The sequence below is a fragment of the Lactuca serriola genome, chromosome 7 (genome assembly GCF_051521515.1).
Source record: "Lactuca serriola cultivar US96UC23 chromosome 7, Lser_US96UC23_V15, whole genome shotgun sequence".
Lineage (NCBI taxonomy): Eukaryota > Viridiplantae > Streptophyta > Magnoliopsida > Asterales > Asteraceae > Lactuca > Lactuca serriola.
Window position 1 is genome coordinate 172782490 of NC_136414.1, and position 26284 is coordinate 172808773.

Consider the following 26284-nt stretch of genomic DNA (forward strand, 5'->3'; position numbering starts at 1 on the left):
GGAATGAAATTCTTTTATGTCAACCAAACATGATTTTTCACATTCCGTAGTAATATTCCATTCCATTCCCTCTTCAATGACTTTAGTAGATAACTACATACCAAAATATAACATCAAGATTTCCTCATTAAACACAAATCATACTCAAGAAAATATTAAAAGGGAATCTTAATGTTTCAATCTGATCTTCCCAAAATCAACAAGCTCAAAGAACAATTTAATACATTCTTGAGTAAACCCACATAGCAACCAAATTAGAAAAAGCATATTCAAATACACAACCTTTAAGAACATAAGAGAGAGTGATCATATATCAAACTTATGCAAACTTAAAGAGAATCACATGAGACTAAAAGTTGTATATCATTCAACAAAAATCTCAAATCATTGGTCAAAAGTCAAAGATACATATTACCAAGGAGGATTAGAGGCTTCCCCAACAGATGGTGATCTTGAACTCATGCTACCATCTCTTCCTAACCTTGACACACTTCTTCCAGCTTTTGGTGTAGACAAACCAGGGCTTGATCCGCGATAACTTGCACGAAGTGATTCATCAACATTTGAATTTGAAGATTTAGCAATTGCATTTCTCACAAATTTTTGGGCAGCAGGGGAAAGAGTTCGGGCACCTGGACTAGCACTTCCTCCTCTATGCAATGGTGGTTTCTTAAACATCTTAGACCTGTCCCTAAGTTTTCGGGCAGCTTCTCTTGATAAAGAATGAGCTTTTAAGTCTCTTGAAGGTGGAAGTGGGATCTTGAATTGAGGCCCATTACCACTACCACCAATGTCAATTGGAGTATCTTCTGGTTCTAATCTTAAAGGTGTTCCTTCAATTTCTCCCCATGTAATGAAAGGGGATTCATCTACACCTGGTGCAGGAGATGGAGTTCTAACAAAGGTATACCCGTTGTCTGATTTCTTGTTGGATTCAACGTAGAATGGATTTGGGGTTTTTCTTAAATCTTCTAAATCGTATCTTTTGAACTTGTCTCCATCTCTATCTGACATGGACCATTGAACTGGTGTGCCACCTGCAACAGGGTTGTAAAGAACAGACATGGGGTCGTCTTCTTTAGGCTTTGAATCCATCATCTTTCCATGGAAACGTGTGTTGGGTTTGCTGATTTCCTTTGTCATTCCTTTCAATCTTTCAGCCAATTCGTCTTGAGTTAATGGGGCTTCTCCTCTATCGGCTGGATGATACATTAATAGATTCTTTGCAGTGTATTTCCATCCTTCTAATGTTGCTAATGGCTGATCAGATGTCCCGTATCCATCTGTGATTCTGTCCTTTTTGGCATCCTCGATCAGTGCTGTGTCTCGATTCTCACCTTCAAGTAAAAACGCATACCTTTCTCGTTTCTTTCTGTTAACCTTCTCGATGAGTTTGGAAAAACTATCGTTGTCTTCACTTGTATACTTTCTAAAAAACTCATCAAGTGTTAAAGAATCAGCGTCTACAGACCCATCTTCCTTAACAAGTTCCCTAGCGGCATTCAAGAGCTCATCCTTCACAAAACTATCGGTACCAGGAGTCCTATCGAACTCCAACGGAGTCGTATTTCTAAAAAATGTTGAACCAGGTGTACGAATTTTACCTTCTGTATCCGTAACCGAAACTTTCCCAGAGCGTCTCTCGATAATCTTCAACTGCGCATCACGGATTTGCATAGGATCACCGGTACGAGTAGCTTCCAGCCAATCAAGTCGGTCTCGGAGCTTAGGTATATCAGGGAAGAAGTCCCGCTCGATGATCTTCTCGATCGCAGCAACGTAGGTGTCCTCGTCGAGGACGGTGGAAGAAGCGCGTTTTCTAGGGTTTTTGGTGGTTGTGGTGAGTAAAGAATTGGAGGATCCAACGCTTTGATGAATCGGTGTTTCAGAGACCGAAGGTGACGGAGAAGAGAGCCGACGGGGGGAGTGGCCTGGTGATAACAACATGATTTAGGGTTTGAAGAGTTTGTGAAATTAGGGCAAATATATTTCTGTAAATTAGGGGTTTGGGGATGGCGATTTGTGCAAACAGGGGGCGAAAAGGTGGAGGTCTTCGGAATCTATAGATCGGCAAAAGAAGACCGCGGTTTTCTGTACGGCGGTGGAAGGCGGCGATATGGCTAAAAATGCAAAACAAATCAAAGAATGATTGCGTCTGATCCCTTTCTTGATTGAAATCGGTGGTGTTCAGATTTTTAATTCGATTTTGTTATTTTAATTTTTGAAAGAAAAAAATATAAAGATAAATATGACAGCTGTGGGATTTGAACCCACGCCCTTTCGGACCAGAGCCTAAATCTGGCGCCTTAGACCACTCGGCCAAACTGTCTTGATGAAAATATTCGTGAGTTAAGGAAGGAAGTAATTAACATTTGTTGTTTTTCACATAAGGAACTTTTGACACTATTGAATCATTTTAAATAGACAAAACTACACAAATGGTACCTGTGGTTAGCTCAAAATTGACACTTTGGTCCAAAAAAGTTTGAACTAGCACCACAGGTCCAAACTTTTCATTTTGTTGCGAGTTTGGTCCAATTTGATATGAACTTTTTTATAATGACGATTTTGCCCTTATTTTTTTTTTCTTTTTCAGTTTTTTTTATTAATTCTATTAAGTTTTTTGATGAAATAAATAAAAAATAAATTAGAAAAACCAACTAACCCCTCATTCTCTCTCTCTCTCTCCCTCTCTCTCTCTCTCTCTCGTCCAACCAAAACCAGATCTGAGATATGTTTCTTCTCTAGACTTTCTCCCTAAACAATCAAGGAAGGGAAAATAGAGGGAAGATCGAATAATGGAGAAAGAAGAATATGAAATCAGAAGACGGAATCAAATCGAGTTCATCGGTTCTCGGGTTCTTCATCTGAAAACACACATGGTGATCTGAAGACGAAACGGTGGAGGATAAAACCTTGAATCAAAATCCGCCTCTTTGCCTCGAGAGTCTTCAGTCGCGAGCTCATGTCTCCAATGTCCTTAGACGAGAACAGATCTACACCGGTGAAGTCTGAAAACTTTCTTCAGATCTATCGATCTGAAAACCCTCTTCCTCTTTATATCTGGAAACCCATCCCACAGTGGTAGCTCGATTTTCAGGACAAAAACCTAATCCATATGGAAAGGGCGACGAAGAAGAAGAGAAACTAAGAAAAATCCTATTTTCGTCCTTTTACAATTCTGGAAAAAAAAAACTATCGTCCTTTTTTCAAGATCTAAAGACGGTGGAAGCTCTGATGAAGGGGTTTCAACACCTTCGAACGACTCAGGCCACGTATTCGCTGCCAGTATTTTTTTTCTTGGTCTTTCTAGATCCATATCAGCATCGTGTTCATCTTTCTTGATCCATATCAGTGTAGATTTTTTTTGAATTTTGATTTAAGAATGTTAAGCTTCTACAAATCTGTAAATAGTTCTTGTGCCTTTACAAATCTAGTTAATCTTGTGGTTTACAAGTTTGTAAGTACTTCTTGTTCTTCAGATCAGAAAAAATAGAATGTTTTGTTCTTCATATTTGGAAAAATTATGTTTGAATTCATCAAATGGTGGTGACAGTTCATGAGGTTTTCGGAGAAGAAGAGAGTGAAGAAGCAGAAAGTTGAAATGCGGATAGAATGGAGGTTTTGGAGGTGGTTTCCGACAAGAATGGTGGTTGTGGTGGCGATTTCCGACAGATTGTGGTGGTTTCCGGCAGGTGACAGTGGCTTTCGGCAGCTATCAGTGGTTTCCGGTGACACGGTGGAGAGAGAGAGAGAGAGAGAGAGATGGATGGGTTAGTTGGTTTTTTATTTTGTTTTTTTTATTTCATCAAAAAATTAATAGAATTAATAAAAAAACTGAAAAAGAAAAAAAAATAAGGGCAAAATCGTCATTATAAAAAAGTTCATACCAAATTAGACCAAATTCGCAACAAAATGAAAAGTTTGGACCTGTGGTGCTAGTCCAAACTTTCTTGTACCATTATCTGTGTAGTTTTGTCTTTTAAATAAAACAAAAACATAGATAATGGTACAAGAAACAAATATAACAGAGTAAATTACACGAATGGTCTCTATGGTTTAGGATAATTTGCATGTTTGGTACCTAATTTATTTTTTTTAACTCGGAATGTCTCTATTGTTTGCTTTTGTTACATGCTTAGTCCATGTCTTACCTAAAAAACTATTTTTCCATTGATTTTTTAATTTATTTAAATAAACACACCCTCAACCTCACTCCCCTCACCTTACCTTACCTACCCCACCACTTTTCCTTACCTAAATAATAGTCTTTTTAGGTAAGATATGGACTAAACGCGTAACAAAAACAAACATTAGGGACCAAACGTGTAACAAAAACAAACAGTAAGTACTTTTCGAGTTAAAAAAATAAGTTAGAGAACAAGTAAGTAAATTACCCCATACCATAAGGACCATTCGTGTAATTTACTCAATATGATATATCTTTGTTATTCATGGTATTTCATCACAAATTTGATAAATTTATTGTAGATTATGGTTCCTTTTTTGACACATGACATAAACAAATTATGATAACGAGATACAAAGAACTTGTATTTGCAACATATCAGCTTTTGAAAAATATTTAATATTAGAATATAATATAATGGGGATTGACTCAAACCGTTGGTTTAGACCGGAGTTGGATTGTGTGGTCTTAAATTGGTTAGGTTGAAGTTTTTTTTGTTAGGTCGGTATGATCTGATGTGTATAATAGATGAAGAACAATATTATGTATTTCTTTAATGTCATGAATTTCTTTTAGTGTCTAACTTGTTTTCACGTGATCTATAAAAAAAATGTTAACATTAAGTGGAGGTTGTGAAGGGAGTTTAGTCTCTCGACATGATTTTGAATGGAGTTCTAAATATCTCCGACAAAATACAAAAATTTATAAAACAAATGAACGACAATCAACAATTCTCCAAATGATTCAGATGTCAATGTGACTGTCTAAGAAATAAATTGAGGTTGATGATTAAGGGGGGACTATAAACCTCACTAGGCTAGATAGAAGATGACCGGTTGATAAAAAAAAATGTCAAGTGGGTCTATTTTGAGTATATGGAATGATATTTTCCTTCAAAAAGTGAATATTCTAATGGGAAAAATCAGACGAGATAGATTACCAACAAGAAGAAACCTTGACCAACGGAGTATTGATATTCCGAGTACTTTATGCCCCATTTGTAATTTGGAAGCGGAACAATTGAATCACTTGTTCATTAGATGTGAGGTGGCTGGCAGAACTTTGAATACAATTTTCAAATGGTTAGAAATTCACGTCGATTCTTTTGATTGTATTAATGCTTTATTTGATCAAGTGGGCACGTTCAGATGTAGTGTCATTAAGAGAAGAGTGATAGTTGCGATGGCTAACACTACTCTTTGATTACGTTGGAAGTTTCGTAATGACGTCATTTATAACAATGATAAGATAAGGAAATATATTATTTTTAACTCTGTTAGAGAGCTTTCCTTTCTCTGGATTAGCAATAGATCTAGACAATTCTTTGTTAATTTGGAATTGTTGGTTACAATTCTCTCTAAACAACTTGTAAATCTCTTTTTGTCTCTAGTGTTTTGCTAGAGTTTTTGTTTATATATCTTTGTTGCTGACGGTTTCAAAAAAAACAAAAACTCACTACATTATACGGAATACATGTGTGAGCAGCTCGTGAATGGCTTGACAAAGCCAAGTCACGCGTGAGACGCCAAGGAACACCATCCCCAACCTACGTAATTGGTTGAGGATCTCTTGGGATTTATTTATTGTTGCTTTTCTGAATGCCAAAAATTGTTAATAAATCTCTTGAGACATTTAGATTGGTTTTTTTAGGTAGAGGATTGTGAGCGAAATCTCTATTAGGTGAAATGGGATATTGTCTTGGCTAACAAAATAAGGTGGGGTGGGAATTTGTCACACCCCAAAACCGGAACGGCGGAAACGTTCTGGGGCTGAGGACATCATGTACAGTATCACAACACAGAATAATAGTAAACAAGCAAACAACATCATCCATTGCATTAATAATGTATTTTAATACAAGTGTGTTCTCTATAGTTTATAAGACACCAAAAATATGAATCAAAATAAAAGATGAGTCTTGCATGTGCTCCATCTTCTCAAAAGTTGGCCTCGGTACCTGTCTACTGATGACCTGAGAATACAAGTTATTTTGAAAGAGTTTATCAGCTTTAAAGCTGGTGAGTTCATAAGCATTTTAGTGTCATTGTTTGTATGAAAATGTTTGTAAGTGTTTGAATGTATAAGTTTGTAAATGTTTGTAGTAAATATTTGTATCTCCTAGAAAATCCTATATTTTCTACTAAAAGTAGCCTTCTACCAAGGCATCAAATGTATTGTATGTTTGTTATTGTAAAAGTGAATATTCCTCCCGAATGTGACTATCTATAATAAAATATAGTTTTTACATTACAATTAAGATCACAAAGTGAATGTAATGGGAAAAATAATGAAGTACTGTAGTATTATGTTATAGTAACTACTTATGTACTAACTACCTTAAACCAATTGTTAATTAAGGTATAATGTGATATAATTGTAACCATACTTGATCGACCTAGTAAAACACGACGCTCGAAGACATCGAGATGGTATGACATTCATCACCCGAAGACCTGCAGGTCCTACTGTAGCTAGCAGCAAGGTGTAGGACGGTCAGTCCAATATATATCTATACACAAATTCACGTTCTCCGTTCAGAAGACTCTGGTTACAAGTCGAGCCATGATAGAGATGCCATGCCCCGTAGTAGTGCCTCATATTTATGTTATAGTATATATGTATTGTATGTACTAGTGTAGTGTATGTTCTCTCTAATTCCCATCATAGTATGTTCTTTTGTATAGTATATGGTGTGTATGTATTATATGTACTAGTGTAGTGTATGTTCTCTCTGTATAGTGTATAGTATGTATTGACTCATGTGTGAATTGACTCTTGGTATGTTTCATTGTACTAGAAAATAGTAAGTAGTATACCTCTAAACTATACCTATTATAGTTTACTAGAAATGTTGTTTGAATGACTTAGTATGTTTATACACCTTTGCTACCCAAAGGTGATGGAACTGAGGTAAAAGCTTTATATATATACATATATACATAATATATAACTAAGGATCAAACGACACTCGGACAAACAACATGGTACTCTAAGTCCACAACCAAACAAGGAACAGGAATTAAAGTGAGTTATCAGTCCTAAGTCCTTCAAACCTTACTTGTATAACTATATTTGTATTAGACATGATTTTGACAATGTATTTGTTTAAAGAATTGAAAGTAAAGATTTGGTAACTATAATCAAGTTTTATAAAGAGTTTAACATGTAAAAGAGTTTGATAATCATTTTAAAATAGTTTTTGTTGACAAAAACAGTTAAAAGTATAGTAAATCCAATTGTTTGATAGTTATAAATCACATGTGATTAATATTATAACTATAATGATTCAGCTTGTATTCCCCCCCCCACCACCATAAAAGCATTTAAAAACATTTAAAAGGTTAATTAAGGGGTATGAACTCACCTACAGTGAGTGGTTTGGATGAAATTGATGTATAGGATGCTAAGTGCCAAGTGAAGACTTGAATACACACACGGATCCTAGTTAGCACATAATGACACACATATGCATCTAATTAGTGATTAAACAACTAATTAAGCAAGTATAGACACCTTAAAACATGGACAACACTTTGATTCAAGTACTAGAAGTACAAAAGGGTTGCATCTAAGGGTTGTAGGGCCTCACTTTGGAGTTTACGGCCCAAGTGTAAACTCCCCATGAGTTCACGACCATGGGTTTACGGACCTAATGAGTTTACGACTGTAAACTCATGGTGACTTGTACCATTTTGATGTTTAAGGTCCTTAACTCAACTTGGAAGTGTTATAGACCTAGTTCCAATGCTAAGGAAAGAGGTGTGGCAACCTTGCACACATCATTAGGGTTTACGGCCAATGGGGATTACCTTGGCCGTAAACACCCTTTGTTCTTGATTTCTTGGTGTTTTCAAGTACTTGATTCATCAATCTAACTAACAAACATGTATAGGAGGTAGGGACTTTCATTTTGAAGGCTAATGGAGGGTGTTTTCGGCCCAAAACACTTAAGTGTTCTTGGTGTTCTTGATGATCTTGAAGATCTAGTTTCAAAAGATGAAAGTTGTTGTGACAACCCGAAATTTTCATTCGTACAAACCCTATATTCAAGCACTTCAAATAAAAGTCAAATACATTTCTACTAATTTTTAGTCAGTTTAAAGTCCGTTTGGGTGTTTTCAGTATTTATTCTTCAAACGAACGAAAGAAAGGAAGTACTTTCTCGGGTATTGGAGTAGCAAACCCACACTTAGCACCCTAATAAGGAGTTCACGGTCAAACTTTTGGATTTTGGGCCGTAAACTCCCTTGAGGCCGCAAACTCATGATTAAGGCATGAGTTTACTCTTCATTCTTTGATTCTCCAACATTCCACCTCAAGAACCCCCACCATTCTCTCTCAAGTATCATCCCACTCTTCTCCCGATCTTCCGAAAACGTAAGTGTTTATTCACTTGATTTGTTGTTATGACATTACATCTAGTTGTTATACATCATTTCATCCATACATTCTTGATTTTCACTTAGATCTTCAAGTGTTCTTCAAAACACCAAGAACACACACTAGTGTTCTTGGACCTTAAACACCCAATCAAGCTTCTATCTTGTAAGTACACTTGTCCTAGCTTGTCATGTACTTGAATGAACTTATTTACACTTAGAAAAAACCTAAGAAAACATAAGATCAAAGGTGTTTACGGCCAAGGCATGTTCTTGGGCCGTAAACCCTTAAAAGAGGGGCAAAGTGCACCCTAGTCCCTTGCTTGGCCTTGTATACTAGTCTAGATCACTTCCTTGAAGTGTTTAGGACCTTAAACATCAAAGAAACCAAGTCCACATAGAGTTTACGGCCATAAACTCATAAGGAAATGGTCCTTAGGCCGTAAACTCTATAAAGAGGTGATATTGTGCCCCTAATGCTTCCTAAAGCTTGGACTTGATCATAGAATGCTTACCCATGACTTATAAGACCTTAAATCACCAAATGACACTTAGTACCATGAGTTTACGACCGTAAACTCATGGGGGAAATGACCTTAGGCCGTAAACTCCATAAGGAGTGGTCCTTGGGCCATAAACTCCAATGCCATGCCATGCAACCTTTAGATGCAACCCTTTGGTACCTATATCACTTGAATCAAAGTGTTTCCATGTACTAGGGTGTATTAAATTAGTTAATTAGTTGTTAAATGACTAATTGGATACATATATGTGTTATTATATGTTATTTAGGATCATTGTGTGTGTTCAAGTCTTCACTTGACACCTAGCACCTTGTCCGACATTTCCATCCAATCCACTCACTACGGGTGAGTTCATACCCCTTAATTAACCTTTTAAATGTTTTTAAATGCTTTTATGGGGGAATACAAGTTGAATCATACTAGTTATTATATCAATCATATGTGATTAATAACTAGCATACAAATGGATTTACTACACTTTTAGTTGTTTTACTCAGTATACTACTTCAAAATGATTTCTCAAAACGTTTTTACATATTAAATTCTTTATCAAACTGTCTTACAACTATATATTTCCTTTCAAAATCTGTTATAACTACGTTTCAAACAAAGGTTTTCATGTACTTCAAGATGTGTTTCCAACAAAGGATTCTTATACTCTAAACTGTTCTTATCAAACAAACTGCTTTTAAATCATTTTATAGACTGACGCCAAGTCATCAATTCTTATTTATTAAACTTTTCAAAGGTTTTACAAAACTTCTTTTAAACTTTTATATTGTCAAATGCATGCCTATATATTATGTATACATACATAGACATAAAGGTTCTATCAGTCAATTCAGTATCTTTGGGTAGCAAAAGTATACTTTCGGTTATACACGTACATTACTAGTAACTATAATAGGCATAGTTAGGAGATACTACTTACTATTCCTAGTACAAGAAATCACAAAAGAGTCAGTTCATTCATGAGTCTATACAAATATATTACATACTATATGAAGAGATACTATTACATACTATATGAAGAGATACTATTACATACTACATGAAGAGATACTATTACATACGATACGGGACTGACCATTCTACACCCAGCTGTTAGCTACAGTGGGAAAATGCACATCGACGGATGTCTACGGTAGTACTATTCGGCGAGTTACCATGTCGTGTTTATCCTAAGACAAAAGGATACGATTGCAATAATTATATTATTTTCCTTATTACCTTTATTTTGTGACACATTCACATAATCGATGAGGTACACTAGATTTTAATAATAATAGTTGTACAAGGGAAAAACCTTCATTTTTGCAGAGGTTCAAACCTTCAAAACTATCCGGTCTTGGTAGAAGACTACTTTTTATACTAGTAGGAATTATGGGATTTTCTAGGATTTTTATACTTATACAAACTTTTTCTCAAACAATCAAGTCTTTCATTACAGTCTTTACAAATCAATGACACTAAAATACTTATGAATTTACCAACTTTATGCTGATCTATGCTTTCAAAATAACTTGTATTCTCAGGTCACTAGTAGACAGGTACGATGACCAGGTTTTGAGAAGACGGAGCAGTCAAGACTCGTCTTTATTTTGATTACTTATTTTCATGTCTTTTTCTATGAAAGAACACACATGTATTAAAATCTTACTATTAATGCAATGGATGATGTTGTTGCTTGTTTACTACTTTACACTGTTGTTGTAACGCCTGTGTTTCCGGGCTTGCCATTTTTAGCAATGTAATAGTCTAGGTTAACCTTTGTAACCCGTTTTGAAATAATAAGAGTGTATTATTTGAGTATTATGTGTTTTGTGCTTAATTGCTTAATTATGTGGTTTGATTAATTAAGAATAAAAATAAGCATCAAGATTTAAGTGTAAAATAAACTTGATATATTTGGATAATGTTGTAGTAGTTGAAACGAGGTTTCCAAATATATATAGAACGCCCAAATCTGACTTCGTATGAGGAAGTTATGATTGATTGAAGTTTCGACTTAGCGATATGCAGCCTGATATACTCGATTTGAGATCGAGCGGTTTTTAGCCGAAGCAATCTAAACGAGAATCGAAGATCTCGTTGTTGGTATCGAAGCAATGAAAAGTTAGGCGAGAACGGACGTCAAACGAAGAAGTTATGAATTTATAACGAAGTTTTTCTGTCCCGGCCTATTAAAAATAAATAATAAAAATAAAGTTAAAATTAGACGACGGAGTCTAAACGAAAGTTGTAGAGGGTAGTCTCACCTTCGCGTGGATATAAAGAACGTCGAAAACGGAGTTCGTATGAAGAAGATATGAATTTCCAAAGTTTATTAAATAATTAATATTTAAATTTAATTATAAAAGCCGACATTATCCGAAGAGTAGTCACCGATCTAATCCGAAGTACGCCCAGCGTACCGCGAAGCATGACGCACCTCGCACTCAAGTGACTTCGGATGACGAACGCCATGACGATTTCGGACCAGTACGCCCCGCGTACTCCGAGACTCCAGCCTCCTATAAATAGGATGCGAGGGCAGCCGACTCAATTAAATTTCCTCTCTTCTCTCCCGTTTTGCCTCGATTTGCGTGCCAAAAGTACCCCGAAGCCCCGGTAATATTCCCGAGTCCCGAAGCAAGTCCTGAGATCCCGATGATCCCGAGAAGTGCGATTCCCGAGCCGAAGCTCTGCCCGCGAGGAGTCCGGTTTTTGTGAAGATCTTCCAGATCTGCTGAGGATTACTACTTCTGCAAGCCGTAGTGCTATCCGATCATCTTCTGATCAAGTGAGTGTATACTACCTTTCATAAACACGATAATAATACAAGTATGGTTTGAGTGTATTAAGTATATTGTTGTTTATATGTGTGAATGTGTATTCACTTTCTTCTATCTTATAGATCTGATTATTTCTCTATGAAATACGTGTTATGTGTGTGTGCCTCATCTGTTATGTGGAGTATGTATTGATTAAAGCATGCTATACAATTTTTTTTAACTATGTATAAAAATGTATATTTTTATCTACTAATATGTTGGGTAGAACATGGGTAGATAGTTGGTGTGTAATAAACAGATGAGAGGCCTCGTTGTTGTTTGATTTAGTCATCTAGCGGAGTTTAGATGACGACCACGGACTTTTCTAGACAGTCATGTGGAACATTAGCAGGCTCGCCACCTGTAGGTGTTAATGAACTTGGGTGTTCATTCGCTGTACTCCATCCCCCTCATGGTTGCCTTATTTGACTTATATTGCTGAGGAACCCCCGAAGCATGTGTTGTCGTCCCGATGAAATATTCTTAGACTAGGTTCCTTGTGTTAGTTATTTTAGGGACATAAAGGGAGAATAACGGGAATGGGTAATTGGGTTATTGTTGGTTGGTGGAAATTAAATATAATTATTTATTGTGGGTTGAAAACCCTATATGCTCACCAGGCTCCCAAGCCTGACCCACTCAGTTTTATTTGTATTACAGGAAGTGGCGCAAGGGCATAAGATGGATGAACCATCAAGTTGTTTTGTTTATAAGTCTGTATATGTATATATTTGTTGAATGACTTGTAATGTTATCGTTTATGCTTATTGGTCTGTATCGGAACATGACACCCCGAGTTTTGATTATATAATGAAAATACATTTCTTTTATGAAATGCTTTGGTAAACATTGTTTTATCATGTTTTGTTTTTGGGAACAAATTCCGCAACTCTTTCAAATCAAAAGGATTTACTCTGAAATTATTTTAAAAGCATAAATGAAAATCGGTCTTTTCTGGCCGAGATTTTGAGGATGTCACAGTTGTGATGCTTTACATGACGTCCTCCGCCCCAGAACGTTTCCGTCGTTCTTGGTTTTGGGGTGTGACAGTTGTGGATGGATTCAAGCATGAATCAAGAATAAGTGATGTATAATACATAAATGGAGTGATTTACTTACATTTTTGGAAGATTGGAAGCAAAAGTGTCAAGATCCTTGAGAGAAAATTCTGAATTCTTGGGCTTGGAAGGTGAAAAGTGATTAAAACTCACTAAGGATCATATATATACCCTGGAGTTTACGGCCACCTTGAGTTTACGGTCGTAAACTCAATGGTCTTGGTCGTAAACTCTTATTTCGAGGGCATAAGGCTTTCTTGGTAATTTACAAATCCAATAGACACTTCCTTTCACTCATTCCTTTGGTTTATTAAGCTCAGAATGCTCATACAGACTCAACACAATGCTAAAAGTTAGCAGAAGCAAGTTTGACTTTTATTGAAATGTAGGGTTTGTACAAATAGAAATTTTGGGTTGTCACAAAATTGATTTTTGTATATTTGTTTAATGTTTTTAAATGGAAGTGGAAATTCTTAAATAATTCGAATGACTTATGGTGCATGGTCTTTCTAACATCCGAATTTTCAAACCAATTTTTTTCATTTTTAAATCCATAGAAAACAGTTTTCATAAAAACCATCCCAAGAAAAGTCATGATGTCAAATACAATTTCACATCAAAATATCAGAGTGTCCCAAAATATCCAATAACAAAATCTCTCGTTTAATGTGTACATCAAGCCTTCATCTTCCCGCGATCCTCAAAAGTACCTTAAACACATTTAATCAACAACTGCAAGCACAAAGCATAGTGAGTTCCCCAAAATATCACATACAACACAACACATAAAGCAGTTATGGGTTATCAGCAACCCTGGAGACTACCCTAAGTCTCAACTGGCAAACACTACACCTTATGGGTTATCAGCAACCCTGGAGACTACTCGAAGTCTCAGTACATATAAACAACACAAACATGGTAATAACATTTAGACCCAACTGGTCATCACACACACACACACACACACACACATATATATATATATATATATATATATATCTTCCTATTCTAATAAATGAATATGTTTAATCTTCTATTGACAAGTGACATTATATTAGAACTACTCATTAAAATTATATGTTCCATATCATGCCACTTGTCAACATATTAATTATCCATTTTAAAATTCAAAATTTAAATTCTCACCCTAATTACATTAAATTTTAAATTTTTTCACTTTAATTATATTAAATTTATAACATTAGATTAAAAAATAAAATAAAATTTATACAGATTAGATTATAATATAATATAACTCCATGTACTTATCTAAATCAACGATTATAATTTTATATAACTAAAAAAAATATTTTTAAGTAATAATTTATTTAAAATAATTGATTAATAATTTTGATTTTTTAATATAAAAATTTAATTAATTTTATAACCGTGGTTTTCACGGGTTATAAACTAATATATATATATATATATATATATATATATATATATATATATATATATACAACTATTCTACCACACATGTAAGAATAAGTGAAGAGAATCACCTGGTACTGATGATTGATACTACTCACACCCGAACTGCCAGAACTATACCTCGCCTAATTAAATACACCAACTAACCCTAATTAATAATTAAGGTATTCACACACACACACACACACACCACTGAACTCATACAAGTTTAGTCCACACCTAGAGTAGAAGACTGCTTTGCCCCTACAAAACCCCTCACAATCCATCTAAGACACAAATGTTCCAAGTTAACAAAAGTGAACAAAAGTTAATAGTCTCCCATAACCAGTATGTTGGGCGTAATCACTCTACGTGAGACGTAGAACGCAAGGCAAGAGGGATGGGCTCGAATCTGGCTATGTTGGGCATAGCCAGGTGTACGCTCAGCGTACATAAGCTAATATCAACACTTCTGATGCAAACGTCTTAATCATTAATACATCCATTCCAAACACAAATCTAGCCCCTAAAGAACTTCTTAAGCTATAAAGTTTCTGAATTTAAGCCTTTGCATGGATACAAGGAGATAAAGCCCAAAAACCCTAACTTCTTACCTCATTAAAACCCCGTATCTCTTGCATGGAGGAAAATGAATGACCAAGATAACATTTTTATGACTTTAGACATCTTAGAATCTCTGGAAGGATGAATTAATAGCTCTGGATTACTCCATACTCGTAAAGATCAAAGCTTTGGGACATAAAGAACCAAAATGCACGGCTAAGCAATATCTAACTAAATGAGCTCCAAGATTTGAACTTTATACCTTGAAAATGTGCACAAAGAGATGAAGTTGTTGAATCTACAAGCTATAATGCACCACCACCACTTGAATGATCATCCTTCTTACACCAAAACACTAAACAATCACTTTCCAAGCTTCAAAACACTCTCACAAGGTTAGGGTTCCGATATAGGGTTTAGAGGCAATAAAGGCTAGATAAGATGATGTCAAAGGGAGGGATAAGATGATTAAATATGGGTCACACCCTAAAATTTACGATTTAGCATCTGCATGAGTACGCCCGTTGTACTCACACGTACAACCAATGTACCCCCTCTTCCGCCTTGACTACCTCGAAGACCTACGTTCAACGTACATGGCTAGTACACCCAACTTAAGTGGCCAAAATGCAAATTACATTAACTTCAAGGGCTGAAAATAAAATACATGACAACGGGTATTACAAATCTCCCCCACTAGAATCAAACTTCGCCCTCGAAGTCAAGCATCTCCGCCTCGGGCTCCCAAGTCCACTCTGAGCCCTTCCGATGTTGCCAATGAACCCTGACCAGGTTCACTACCTTATTCCTAAAGGTCTTCACCTTCCTATCCATAATTGCAATCGGGCTCTCAATATAGTTCAGGCTATCATCGATCTGAATGTCCTCCAAAGGAACCAAAACTGTCTCATCAGCTATACACTTCCTCAACTAGAAAACATGGAAGGTATCATGGTTCTGACTTAACTACTCATGGAGCTCCAGCCGGTAATCCAGCTTGCCCACACGGACTAACACTCTTAAAGGGAAAATAAACTTGGTCCCCAACTTGACCCGCTTCCTAAATTGAATAATGCCCTTCCATGTTGATACTTTCAGAAAAACCAAATCACCAACCCAAAATTCCAACTCAGAGCGTCGTCGGTCCGCATAACTCTTCTGATGACTCTGAGCCGTTAGTAATCTCTGTCTGACTTGCTGAATAAGCTCAGTCGTCTTGAGCACCATCTCAGTGTTCCACATGACTCTCTATCTGACTTCTCCCTAACAAATAGAAGTCTGACACTTCCTCCCATACAAAAGATCAAAGGGAGGCATGCCAATGTTGGCATGATGGTTGTTTTTGTAAGAAAACTCAGTCAAAGGGAGGTAAGAGTCCCATCTCCCACCAAAATCAATGATGCACGAATGCAACATATCTTCAATCGTCTGAATAGTCCGCTCACTCTGCCCATCAGTTTGCGGATGGTACGCGGTACTGAAATGCAATCGGGTGCCCAATTCTTCGTGAAACCTCTTCCAAAACCTGGAAGTAAATCGAAGATACATATCCGACACAGTAGAATTCGGCACCCCATGTCGAGCCACCACCTATCAAACATAAATCTCATCTAACTTATCGGAAAAAAAGAGCCCCTCACTTATGTCTAAGAAGTGAGCGCTCTTCGTCAAGCGGTCAACTATCACCCAGATAACATCAACTCCTTTTGCAGTATTTGGCAATTTTGTGATGAAATCCATTTTGATTTGTTCTTACTTCCATAATGGAACCCCTAAAGGCTGCAAATTGTCATGAGGACGTTGGTGCTTAGCCTTCACCTTCCAACCGATCAAGCATCGCTTTACAAACCAGGCCACATCCATCTTCATACACGACCGCCAATAATTATGCTTCAAGTGAAGATACATCTTGGTAGCCCCCCCCCAAATGAATGGAGAATATCAACTTGTGGGACTCCCCCATCAACACCCATCAAACCCCACCCGCATACGGTACCCAAACTCGTCCATGAAGAGTCAAAAGCCCTATGTTGTCGATATCAAAGGTTGAAACCTGACCGATCACTCGCTCACTCTTCCGATTCTATTTGTTTATGGCCTCTGGCTGCGCTTCTTTGATCATTTCCAAAACTATGGTCATCACAGTCATCCTTAAACACACATCGTAAATCGGGGTACTGACCGCCCTCCGAACCAAGGCGTCGGCTACCAGATTTGCCTTGAATGGGTGATATGTGATCTCATAGTCATAATATTTCACTGCATCCAACCACCTCCTCTGCCTCATGTTCATGTTAGGCTAGACCATAAGATATCTCAGGCTCTTATGGTCCGTATAGAGAGTACACTGAACTCCATAAAAGGTAATGATGCCAAATCTTGAGATCAAAAATCGCCGCCCCCAATTCCAAATTATGGGTGGGATACTCCGCCTAATGAGGCTTCATTTGCCTCGAAGACTATGCAATCACATGCCCATTTGCATCAACACAACACCCAACCCTAAAATGGAGGCATCGCGGAAGACCACAAAATCCCCAACTCCCTCCGAGAGGGCAAGTACCGATGCCTCACAAGTACCGGGGCCCGATGCCGGACTTCTCCTGATGCCGAGGGAGGGGGGGGGTGAAGCGGGCAAGGCCTTCGATTTTTCTATTATGTGATTATGTGCATGGTATGTGGTAGTTTGGGGAGACTCACTAAACTTCGTGCTTACAGTTTTTAGTTTTGGTTACAGGTACTTCCGGTAGCAAGGGGAAGAGTTCAGGATGACTACAATGCACATACCATTTGTTTAGTCTGGGATGTTTTACTATGATATATTGACATGTGTTTTAATATGATACTCTGATTTGATATGATGACTTATGTTTTTGGATAAAATGTTTTGATAACTATGGTTTATTTAATAATTAAAAATAAAATTTTTGGTCATGATTTTCGGGATGTTACAAGTTGCTATCAGAGCCTTGGTTTGAGGGATTCGAATACACTCTTGGGTGTGTCTGAACTCAAACTGAGGACCTGGTATAATTTTTTTAATAAAGAAAACCGTTTTATAAAAAAGATCTAGAAAAGAGAAAAGGGTGTGGTACATGCAATCAGCTGAGCTCAAGTGAGTTCTCCCAAATTACCCATACAAGTTATGTTATGATATGAATTGTGAATATATGAATTGCATCCTAGATTAGGGCTAAGGATCTAGGAAGGATGTCTTATATGCCTGCTATATGAGCTTTATGAACTGCATGCTAGTACTGAGCAGTCAGTGATATGATGGCCTGATTAGGATATGCTTGATTATGTTTACTTAATGCTTGAATGTTGCTTGCTTTGTACTTTTAAAAGTTTTAGTTATCTTTGACTAACTAGTAAACAAATATGTTAAGTTACATATTACAAGGGCTAAATAATTTCAGAAGGTTAGGTTTAGCTCTATTTCACAGCTCTTGTTTGGGTCTAACCGTTGTAAGGTAGGACCTCTCATTCGAAGAATTATCTGGTCTTAATGATATGTAATGGTATTCGCGAGTTAGTTAGGGGAGATAGCAGAGACTACTTATGCAACTAATGGCAGAGAGTGGGTCGGAGATTACCCTAGGGCAAGCCTAGGATGAGATTAGCGTAGAGAGCAGTAATAGCGAAATGTACTTGGTGGAGTCAAGGCAGTTCTTGATGAAAGTACGGATAGATGTGGAAGGTAGTATGGGCCCGTACTACTGAAAGCAGAGGATCCATACTCGAATCAAGGAAGGCTAAGATGAACCCATGGAACATGTAGTGTGTGTGATCCCTCGAGTTATGACGAGTGTACTGGTGTTTGTTATGGTGTATTTTCAGTATGGTGACACTACGTACGAGACCAGTTGGCAGCTCTGGCACCGGCGAGGGATCAGGCTCGGGCTCTGGAGTCGGGCATCCTGATGATCAGATGAGTGAGTTCATCTCATCATTACTTATCTACATCATTACCTAATATACAAAAGATTATATAAAATAACTACTCTATGTACTGAAGCCGATAAGCTTTATATGTTGGCTCTAGTTGTAGAGTACACGTTGATGCTAGAGAATGTGTAGAGTGTTTGACTCATCATATCATAAGGTGTGACCTTATAATCTCCCACTATTTGATGATGTCAAAGCTAATCTTCAATGAATTCTTCAGTTCGTGCTCCCTCTAAGACTAAGAATGAAGTTTTAACGTTTCAACTTTAATTAATGCTCCCCCCTGAGAATATGAATGACTTATCAAGTAATCGAGGCATCATTTATGAATCACAACGGACAAAGGATGAATATGTAAAGGTGACGAGTTGGCAACTCTGGCACCGATGAGGGATCAGGCTCGGGCTTTGGAGCCGGCCAGCTCGATGATCATATGAGGGAGTTCATTTCATCATTACTTATCTACATCATTACCTAACATACAAAAGATTATATAGAATAACCACTCTATGCACTAGCTTTATACGTTGGCGATGGTTGTAGAGTACACGTTGATGCTAGCGAATGTGTAGAGTGTTTGACTCATCATATCATAAGGTATGACCTTATAATCTCCCCCTATATGACGATGTCAAAGCTAATCTTCAATGAATTATTCAGTTTGTGCTCCCCCTAAGACTAAGAATGCAGTTTTAATGTTTCAACTTTAACTAATGCTCCCCCTGAGAATATGAATGACTTGTCAAGTAATTGAGACATCATTTATGAATCGCAACGGATGGAGGATGAATATGTGAAGGTGACGAGCTGAAAGTGTGGATCAGCTTGACCCAACTAGCTGAGAATATTGATATTAGCTTGACTCGACTCCCCCTTAGATTGTGCTTTTATGTATAGATTTTCTCCCCCTTTTTGACATTAGCAGTAAACACATGAATAAAGTTGTTGTAGCTTGTAGTTTAGTAAGATTATGACGTCTATTGATAGTATTGGCTTAAACTATCATTCACTAACACTGTATTGCGAGATTCATCAGCATGTGGTTTCATACGCTGACTCATTACTCACTTTTATTAAAAGAAAAAGAGCAATGATTTTATGTTGTGTGTAACACATTCCGATATGAAATGTACAAATCGACAGAGAGTGTCGACGTTTTATCAGTGTATGGATGAATTATTGGGAAAGAGTAGGTAGGCGCGTGTAATATATCACGTGCAATGATATACCCATCGGCACAGATTTTCGAATTCTCATCAGTGTCTAGTATCATACGCTGAATCATAAAATTCTACATAAGAATTTATGGAAAGAATAGTTTGATGCGTGTGATAAGCTGTGGTGTTTTAGCTTAACCATCGACATAGATTTTTCAAGCTCTCATCAGCGTGTGTACATTACATTGAACCATAAAACTTTAAAGAAGAATATCAAGGCAATAATGGGTTGGTGCGTGTGATAGCCTACAATACATAGACTAACCACCGACACATTGTTTCAAACTTTTATTAGTGTGTGGTATATCACAGTGAATCGTCCAGTTTTATTAAAAAAAATTAAGGAAATAATAGATTGTTTAAGTCACAATGATGTGGAATCAACGTGAATCATAAACGGTGTTAACTCATCAAAAAAAATGGTTCAAACTTCCGTATCATATAGTTAAGTTGCAGTCTAGAACTATAAAGTTCACCATCAATTATTTAGAATGGTACAAAAATAATAATAAATAATATAAGAATACAACAAAAAAGTTAGTCAAATAAGGAAAGGAATATACAACCTTTTTCAGAGGCTCTCTATATAGCCTTTTTCAGAAGATGTTTTGTGAAAAATAAATCTTTTGAAGTAATTACTCATTTATTAAATTTCTTTGTTCGAGATATCTACCCTTCAAGATTGGCTATTAATCACTGAAATATTCCAGATGAACTTCAACCTTCATATTTATCAAAGAACAAAAGAGAAGTAGAGATCAGTCTTTGTAACCAACGAGTTAACTGACTCAAATCCATGAAACCATTGTGTCCTCAAGATTAACATGAGGGCATTTGAGGTTTTATCAAATCAAGAGTTAGTAGATGAAAACAAGACCTACTGCATTGATGGTTACTCTTTGCATCCATAACAATTAGTGGAGGAGAAAGAGTGTATCCTCAAGAGGAAGAGGATTTTCTCCTAACTATCCCTATTGATGGCCCAGACCAACATATGTCTAATGTGGAGTACCGAACTATCCTTCGTTACCGCCTCATGATTCCTCTATTCTCGATTGACGAGATATGCCTAGTTTGCTGCAAGGCATTTTGGATACATGTAGGGAACATGCAGTTCTTTGTACATACATGATGTGGTTAGGGATGTTCTCTTTGATGTTTGTCGGCTGCTGATATTTTCGTGAAGAAAGAAATGTCAGTGAACTTTTTGACGGACCCACTGGATGGAAGATCCACACTCAGGCCGACTGCCATTTTGGTCTTTAGATATGTAGGAGGGAAGCATGCCTGTGTGAATCTTATTGGGGTCTCCCCTTTCGTCGGTTTGAGATGCGAGGGTTTCACAGTAGAGCATGTCGCTTTGAAAGCTGCTGCATGCAAAGTGGCAAAGCACGAGAATGCATGTATAGAAAATCACATGTGCTTATACCTTTTGCATTTGATACTTTTGGTTTTATCAAACCAAAGACGATGAAACTCCTCAACAAAGTTTAACAGATCATGCATTATAATGTTATATCTTCAACATCCACATATGTTGTTTTCAAAAGAATTAGTTTTGTCATTCATAAAAATTTAATAACACAACTTATTATCCATTTGCTTTTCGTCGATATGCAATATATATTTTTTTTATTTTTTTTTTTATCATCAATTTAAATTGGAATTTGATTTATTCAAATGTATTATTTTCAAAACAAATCAAATGGTTAACATTGATTTACTCAAGTAAGCCAATACAAGCCCATTGGGTCAAAAGAACGGGTTTCATCCATTGATTCCATTCTATGATTATATCCTAACACCATCTGACGGCTCACAAAGCATCACCATCATCACAAAGACCTCCATCCTTCTCTTATAATAAGCCTCTTCACCTCGCCACATCAACAAGTAACCCTAGCTAAACATACAACCATCATCAAGTCACACCCCCTTCAATCCTCTCAAATCTAGGGTTTTTTTTTTTGTCTAAATTTCAAATGTCAAGACATCATAGATTTGTAGCTCTCGTAGCCGACGATTTACAAAAATTTGGGGCGAAATAGTTGATGTTCGTAAAACTCAATGGTAAATCGTCGCAAATCGAGCCGTCTCTGTGATCACAGCGGTTGTGCCGCCCTTCGCCGGGCGGTTCCCGTTAACCGGAGAAGGCGTTGTCACATCCTATCGCCTTGGGGAGCGGAGTCTCTGCAATTACCTCTTGGGATTGGCCGTGAGAAAGACATTCCCTAATCGTTTAAATTCCATACTTGAAATCGGCCTGTGATGAAATCTATTTAAAAGAACACCATCTTTCGGGACTGAATGGTCTTTCTCGAGATCTTGATGTCAATTCTGCAATTCTGAGGCCATTTTTCTGTGATTTTTTTTTTTTTAATTTAAAATGTTGTAACAAATGCGTACTGTATTTGAATTCGAATGTGGATTCAAGTATCAATAATCATCATTCATCAATTCCTTTTGCTATCAGAATGATGAATTATTTCAAACAATATGAACACTTTCCTGGATTTTGGTCTTTCATAAAATGCATCGATAAAACTCTGAAATCTCAATTGATAGCTTGTTTGTTACCGATTATTTACAAAATGTTTGGGGCAAGATACTTTATATTAGTTAGAATAGTATTTCTTAAATATAGAGTATTTTACCCAAGGTGCGTCTGTAAATGCTGAATTTTTAAAGTGGATGTTTTCTTTTAATTTGTATTTATATGTTGGAAACCTCCGACTTATGGTAAATCCATCAAATATTGATAAATTCGATTACTTTTGTTATCTACTCGGTTTATGGTTTTTATGTGATTTGGTATTTGTATAATCATTCTTAATTTGTTTTTCGATGTGGTAGAAACATTTTAAAATTAAAATGTCTTTTTGGGCTATTAAATGATCCACATGCTAAAACAAAGCCCACAACATATTCAATCTTTAAACAAATACTTTTACTTTAATGAATCAGAAATATTATGAATTTAAGTTGGCATGTTTACTTGTATATATAACTATTAACATTTTAATAATATTTTTACTTGTTCACTTTGGGTTTAGCGGCCTTGAAGGTTGTATCTTTGAAGATAGTTGTATTATCTTTTTTAGAATTTTGTAGCTTTGTTTGTGGTTAATGGTGCCATTAGAAATTTGAAGTATACTACCTAAACAACATTAGGAGTTGGATCATTTTTTGTTAGAATGTCTAATAACCGTAGATCACAAACATCTCTTACCATCTTTTGTGCCATAAAAAAGGTTGTTTGTGATTTGGAGTGGTTAGACATGAAAGACGATCAATTCCATGTTTGCTTGATTTGAAGTCTATCTATAATTTCTAAGACCATCCATATGAAATCAATGAATGAGTTTAATGAGTTGAAATGTCTAGTTATAATTTCTAAGACCATCTTATTGTGATGTAATTCTATCGTAATGAGATTTTATCTTGATAGATTTGGAGGTTAATGGTCATTGAGTTATTTAATGAAAAAAGTAAAAGTTTTTTAATTTTAAATATTTATTATAAATCAATTTCTGTACCTTTTTATTGAAATTTGTAGAGTTTAATGCATAGTAGGATAAGATGATAGAGTTATATGGAATGTAAAAAAATAATGTGATATTCCTTTAAGTTTTATGGACTTCAATGCATTGTGGATACCATAAGACTTCAAAGCAAGTGTGAAAGTCTATGTGGCATCCCAACGGACGTTGGAACCCCCTAGGGTTTAGTTTGGCATCTCCATGAGGACGAATGAAAACACCTTATAAGAAATTAGCGGCAACATCGGTCATTCTTTTTTTTTTTTCTTTTTTCTTTCTACCTCTTCACCACCAATCTACCGGCGAATATCATTTCTACTACCTAGTTGGATAGTTGTGGAATGGTAAAAAGGCGAATATCATTTCTACTACCTAGTTGGATAGTTGTTGAATGGTAAAAAAACTATGTGACCATCTTTTCATACCTAAACCAACCTTCTTTTCATTACTAAACAAAAAGATATCCTACCTAATGTCGCTATTGTATAAATTTCTAGAAAGGTTAATGAGACGGTAAAAACACAAATTACAGCCATTTGTGACTTCGGCATTTGAACTGTGAAGATACAAACAAGTAAAGTAGGGTTGTGCATTGTGGGTTGTATGTTTGCAGATGGAATTCAATTTGTTACTATTTTTTTGTACACATAAAGATAGTTCTTGTAGCCGACGATTTACAAAATATTGGGGCGAAATAGTTGATATTCGTAAAACTCAATGGTAAATCGTCGCAAATCTAGCCGTCTTTGTGATCACAGTGGTTGAGCCGCCCTTTGCCGGGCAGTCCCCGTTAACCGGAGAAGGCGTTGTCACATCCTATCGCCTTGGGGAGCGGAGTCTCTGCAATTACCTCTTGGGATTGGCCGTGAGAAAGTCATTCACCAATCGTTTAAATTCCATATTTGAAATCGGCCTGTGATGAAATCTATTTAAAAGAACACCATCTTTCGGGATTGAATGGTCTTTCTCGAGATCTTGATGTCAATTCTGCAATTCTGAGGCCATTTTGCTTTGATATTTTTATTTTATTTAAAATGCTATAACAAATGTGTATTGCATTTGTCTTCGAATGTGGATTCTAGTACCAATAATCATCGATTCCTATTTCTATTAGAATGATGCGTTTTTTCGAACAACATGAACATTTTACTTGATTTCCATCTTTCATAAAAATGCATCGATGAAACTTTGAAATCTCAATCCATTATTTACAAAACTTTTCAGGCAAAATAGTTGATATTTGTAAAGATTTCTTAAAATATAGATTACTAGTTTATAACCCGTGAGAACCACGGTTATAAAATTAATTAAACTTTCATATCAAAAAATCAAAATTATTAATTAGTTATTTTCAATAAACTATTACTTATGAAATATTTTCTTAGTTATATAAAATTATAATCATTAATTTAAATAAATACGTGAAGTTATATTATCTTATAATATGTATTAATTTTATTTTATTTTTCAATTTAATATTATTAATTTAATATAATTAGAGTGAGAAAATTTAAAATTTGAAAATTAAAATAAACAATCAATTATTATTTTAATGTAATTAGAGTAGGAAAATTTAAATTTTGAAATTTGAAATGGATAATCAATTATTAATGTAATGTAATTAGAGTGGAAATTTAAAATTTGAAATTTATAATTAATAGGTTGACAAATGGCATGATAAGTGATATATCATTAATGAGGAGTTCTAACTATATGACACTTGTCAATAGGAGATTAAACCTATTCTTTTATTAGAATAGAGATTTTACCCAAGGCGGGTCTCTAATTACTCAATTTTAAAAGGGGATGATTATTTTAATTTCGATTTACATTTTTGAAACTTTGGACTTATGGTAATTTCATCAATAATTGATAATTTTTGTTGCCTTTGTGTCAATATCCACTCTGTTTTTGGTTCTTATGTGATTTGGAATGGTTTTCGATGTGGTAGTAACATTTTAACACTAAAATGTCTTTTTGGCCTATTAATTGACCCCCCTGTTAACATTTTTGAGTACAAAATCAAATTTCCAAGAAGTGATGTTTTAAACACGACCAAATCCCTTTTCGTATTCCTCAACCTTTTGTGATTTAACCATCCTATTGTAGTGTTTATCAAAGCGATTGTTTCCTTATCCTTTATTGATTAAATGCTTAAAGCGTTTGTTATGGATTCTAGTAAAAAACAAAAGAAAAATGCATATGATAATCTTAACAAGAAATACAGTATATTATTTTAAAACAAAGCCGACAGTATATACAATCTTTAAACAAATACTTTTACTTTATTGAATGAGAAATAAGAAGTATTTATGTAAGCAAGTAAACCTGAACCTAAACAACATTGCGGATGGAATCATTTTTTTTATCATCTCCAACCATTATAGATCAGAAACATCTCTTTACCATCTTCATCTTTTATGCCATGAAAAGGAATGTTTATGATCTAAAGTGGTAGGACATGATGAGAGAAAGATGATCAACTCCGTAAAGCTGTTTGGTTTGAGATTTATTTGTAATTTCTAATGTCACTATTACACTATCAAACAAAGTTGTATAAAGTTCTAGAAAGGGTAATGAAACATTTTTTGAAGACGTAGCCTTTGAATCTTTATGCAAACTCTATCTTTTTTATAGACC

General features: G+C 35.8%; 1 protein-coding gene and 3 non-coding genes across 4 annotated transcripts; 2 read left to right on the forward strand and 2 right to left on the reverse strand.

The window, feature by feature from the left end:
* Nucleotides 1-283: 283 nt before the first annotated feature.
* LOC145061544 (DGCR14-like protein) lies at nucleotides 284-2198 on the reverse strand. Its single transcript, XM_079009056.1, has one exon. The coding sequence runs from the start codon at nucleotides 1945-1947 to the stop codon at nucleotides 412-414; it is 1536 nt and encodes a 511-aa protein (XP_078865182.1). The 5' UTR covers nucleotides 1948-2198; the 3' UTR covers nucleotides 284-411.
* Nucleotides 2199-2249: 51 nt separating this feature from the next.
* TRNAL-UAG (transfer RNA leucine (anticodon UAG)) lies at nucleotides 2250-2329 on the reverse strand. Its single transcript has one exon. It is a non-coding gene; the product is annotated as a tRNA-Leu (tRNA).
* A 20035-nt stretch (nucleotides 2330-22364) lies between these two features.
* Nucleotides 22365-22459, forward strand: LOC145065077 (small nucleolar RNA SNORD96 family). Its single transcript, XR_013688229.1, has one exon. It is a non-coding gene; the product is annotated as a small nucleolar RNA SNORD96 family (small nucleolar RNA).
* Nucleotides 22460-24553: 2094 nt separating this feature from the next.
* On the forward strand, nucleotides 24554-24648 carry LOC145065078 (small nucleolar RNA SNORD96 family). The gene has a single exon (XR_013688230.1). It is a non-coding gene; the product is annotated as a small nucleolar RNA SNORD96 family (small nucleolar RNA).
* Nucleotides 24649-26284: the final 1636 nt, after the last annotated feature.

Coding starts and splice junctions, on each gene's coding strand:
- LOC145061544 (XM_079009056.1), bottom strand. CDS start 1,947: ATGTTGTTATCACCAGGCCACTCCCCCCGTCGGCTCTCTTCTCCGTCA.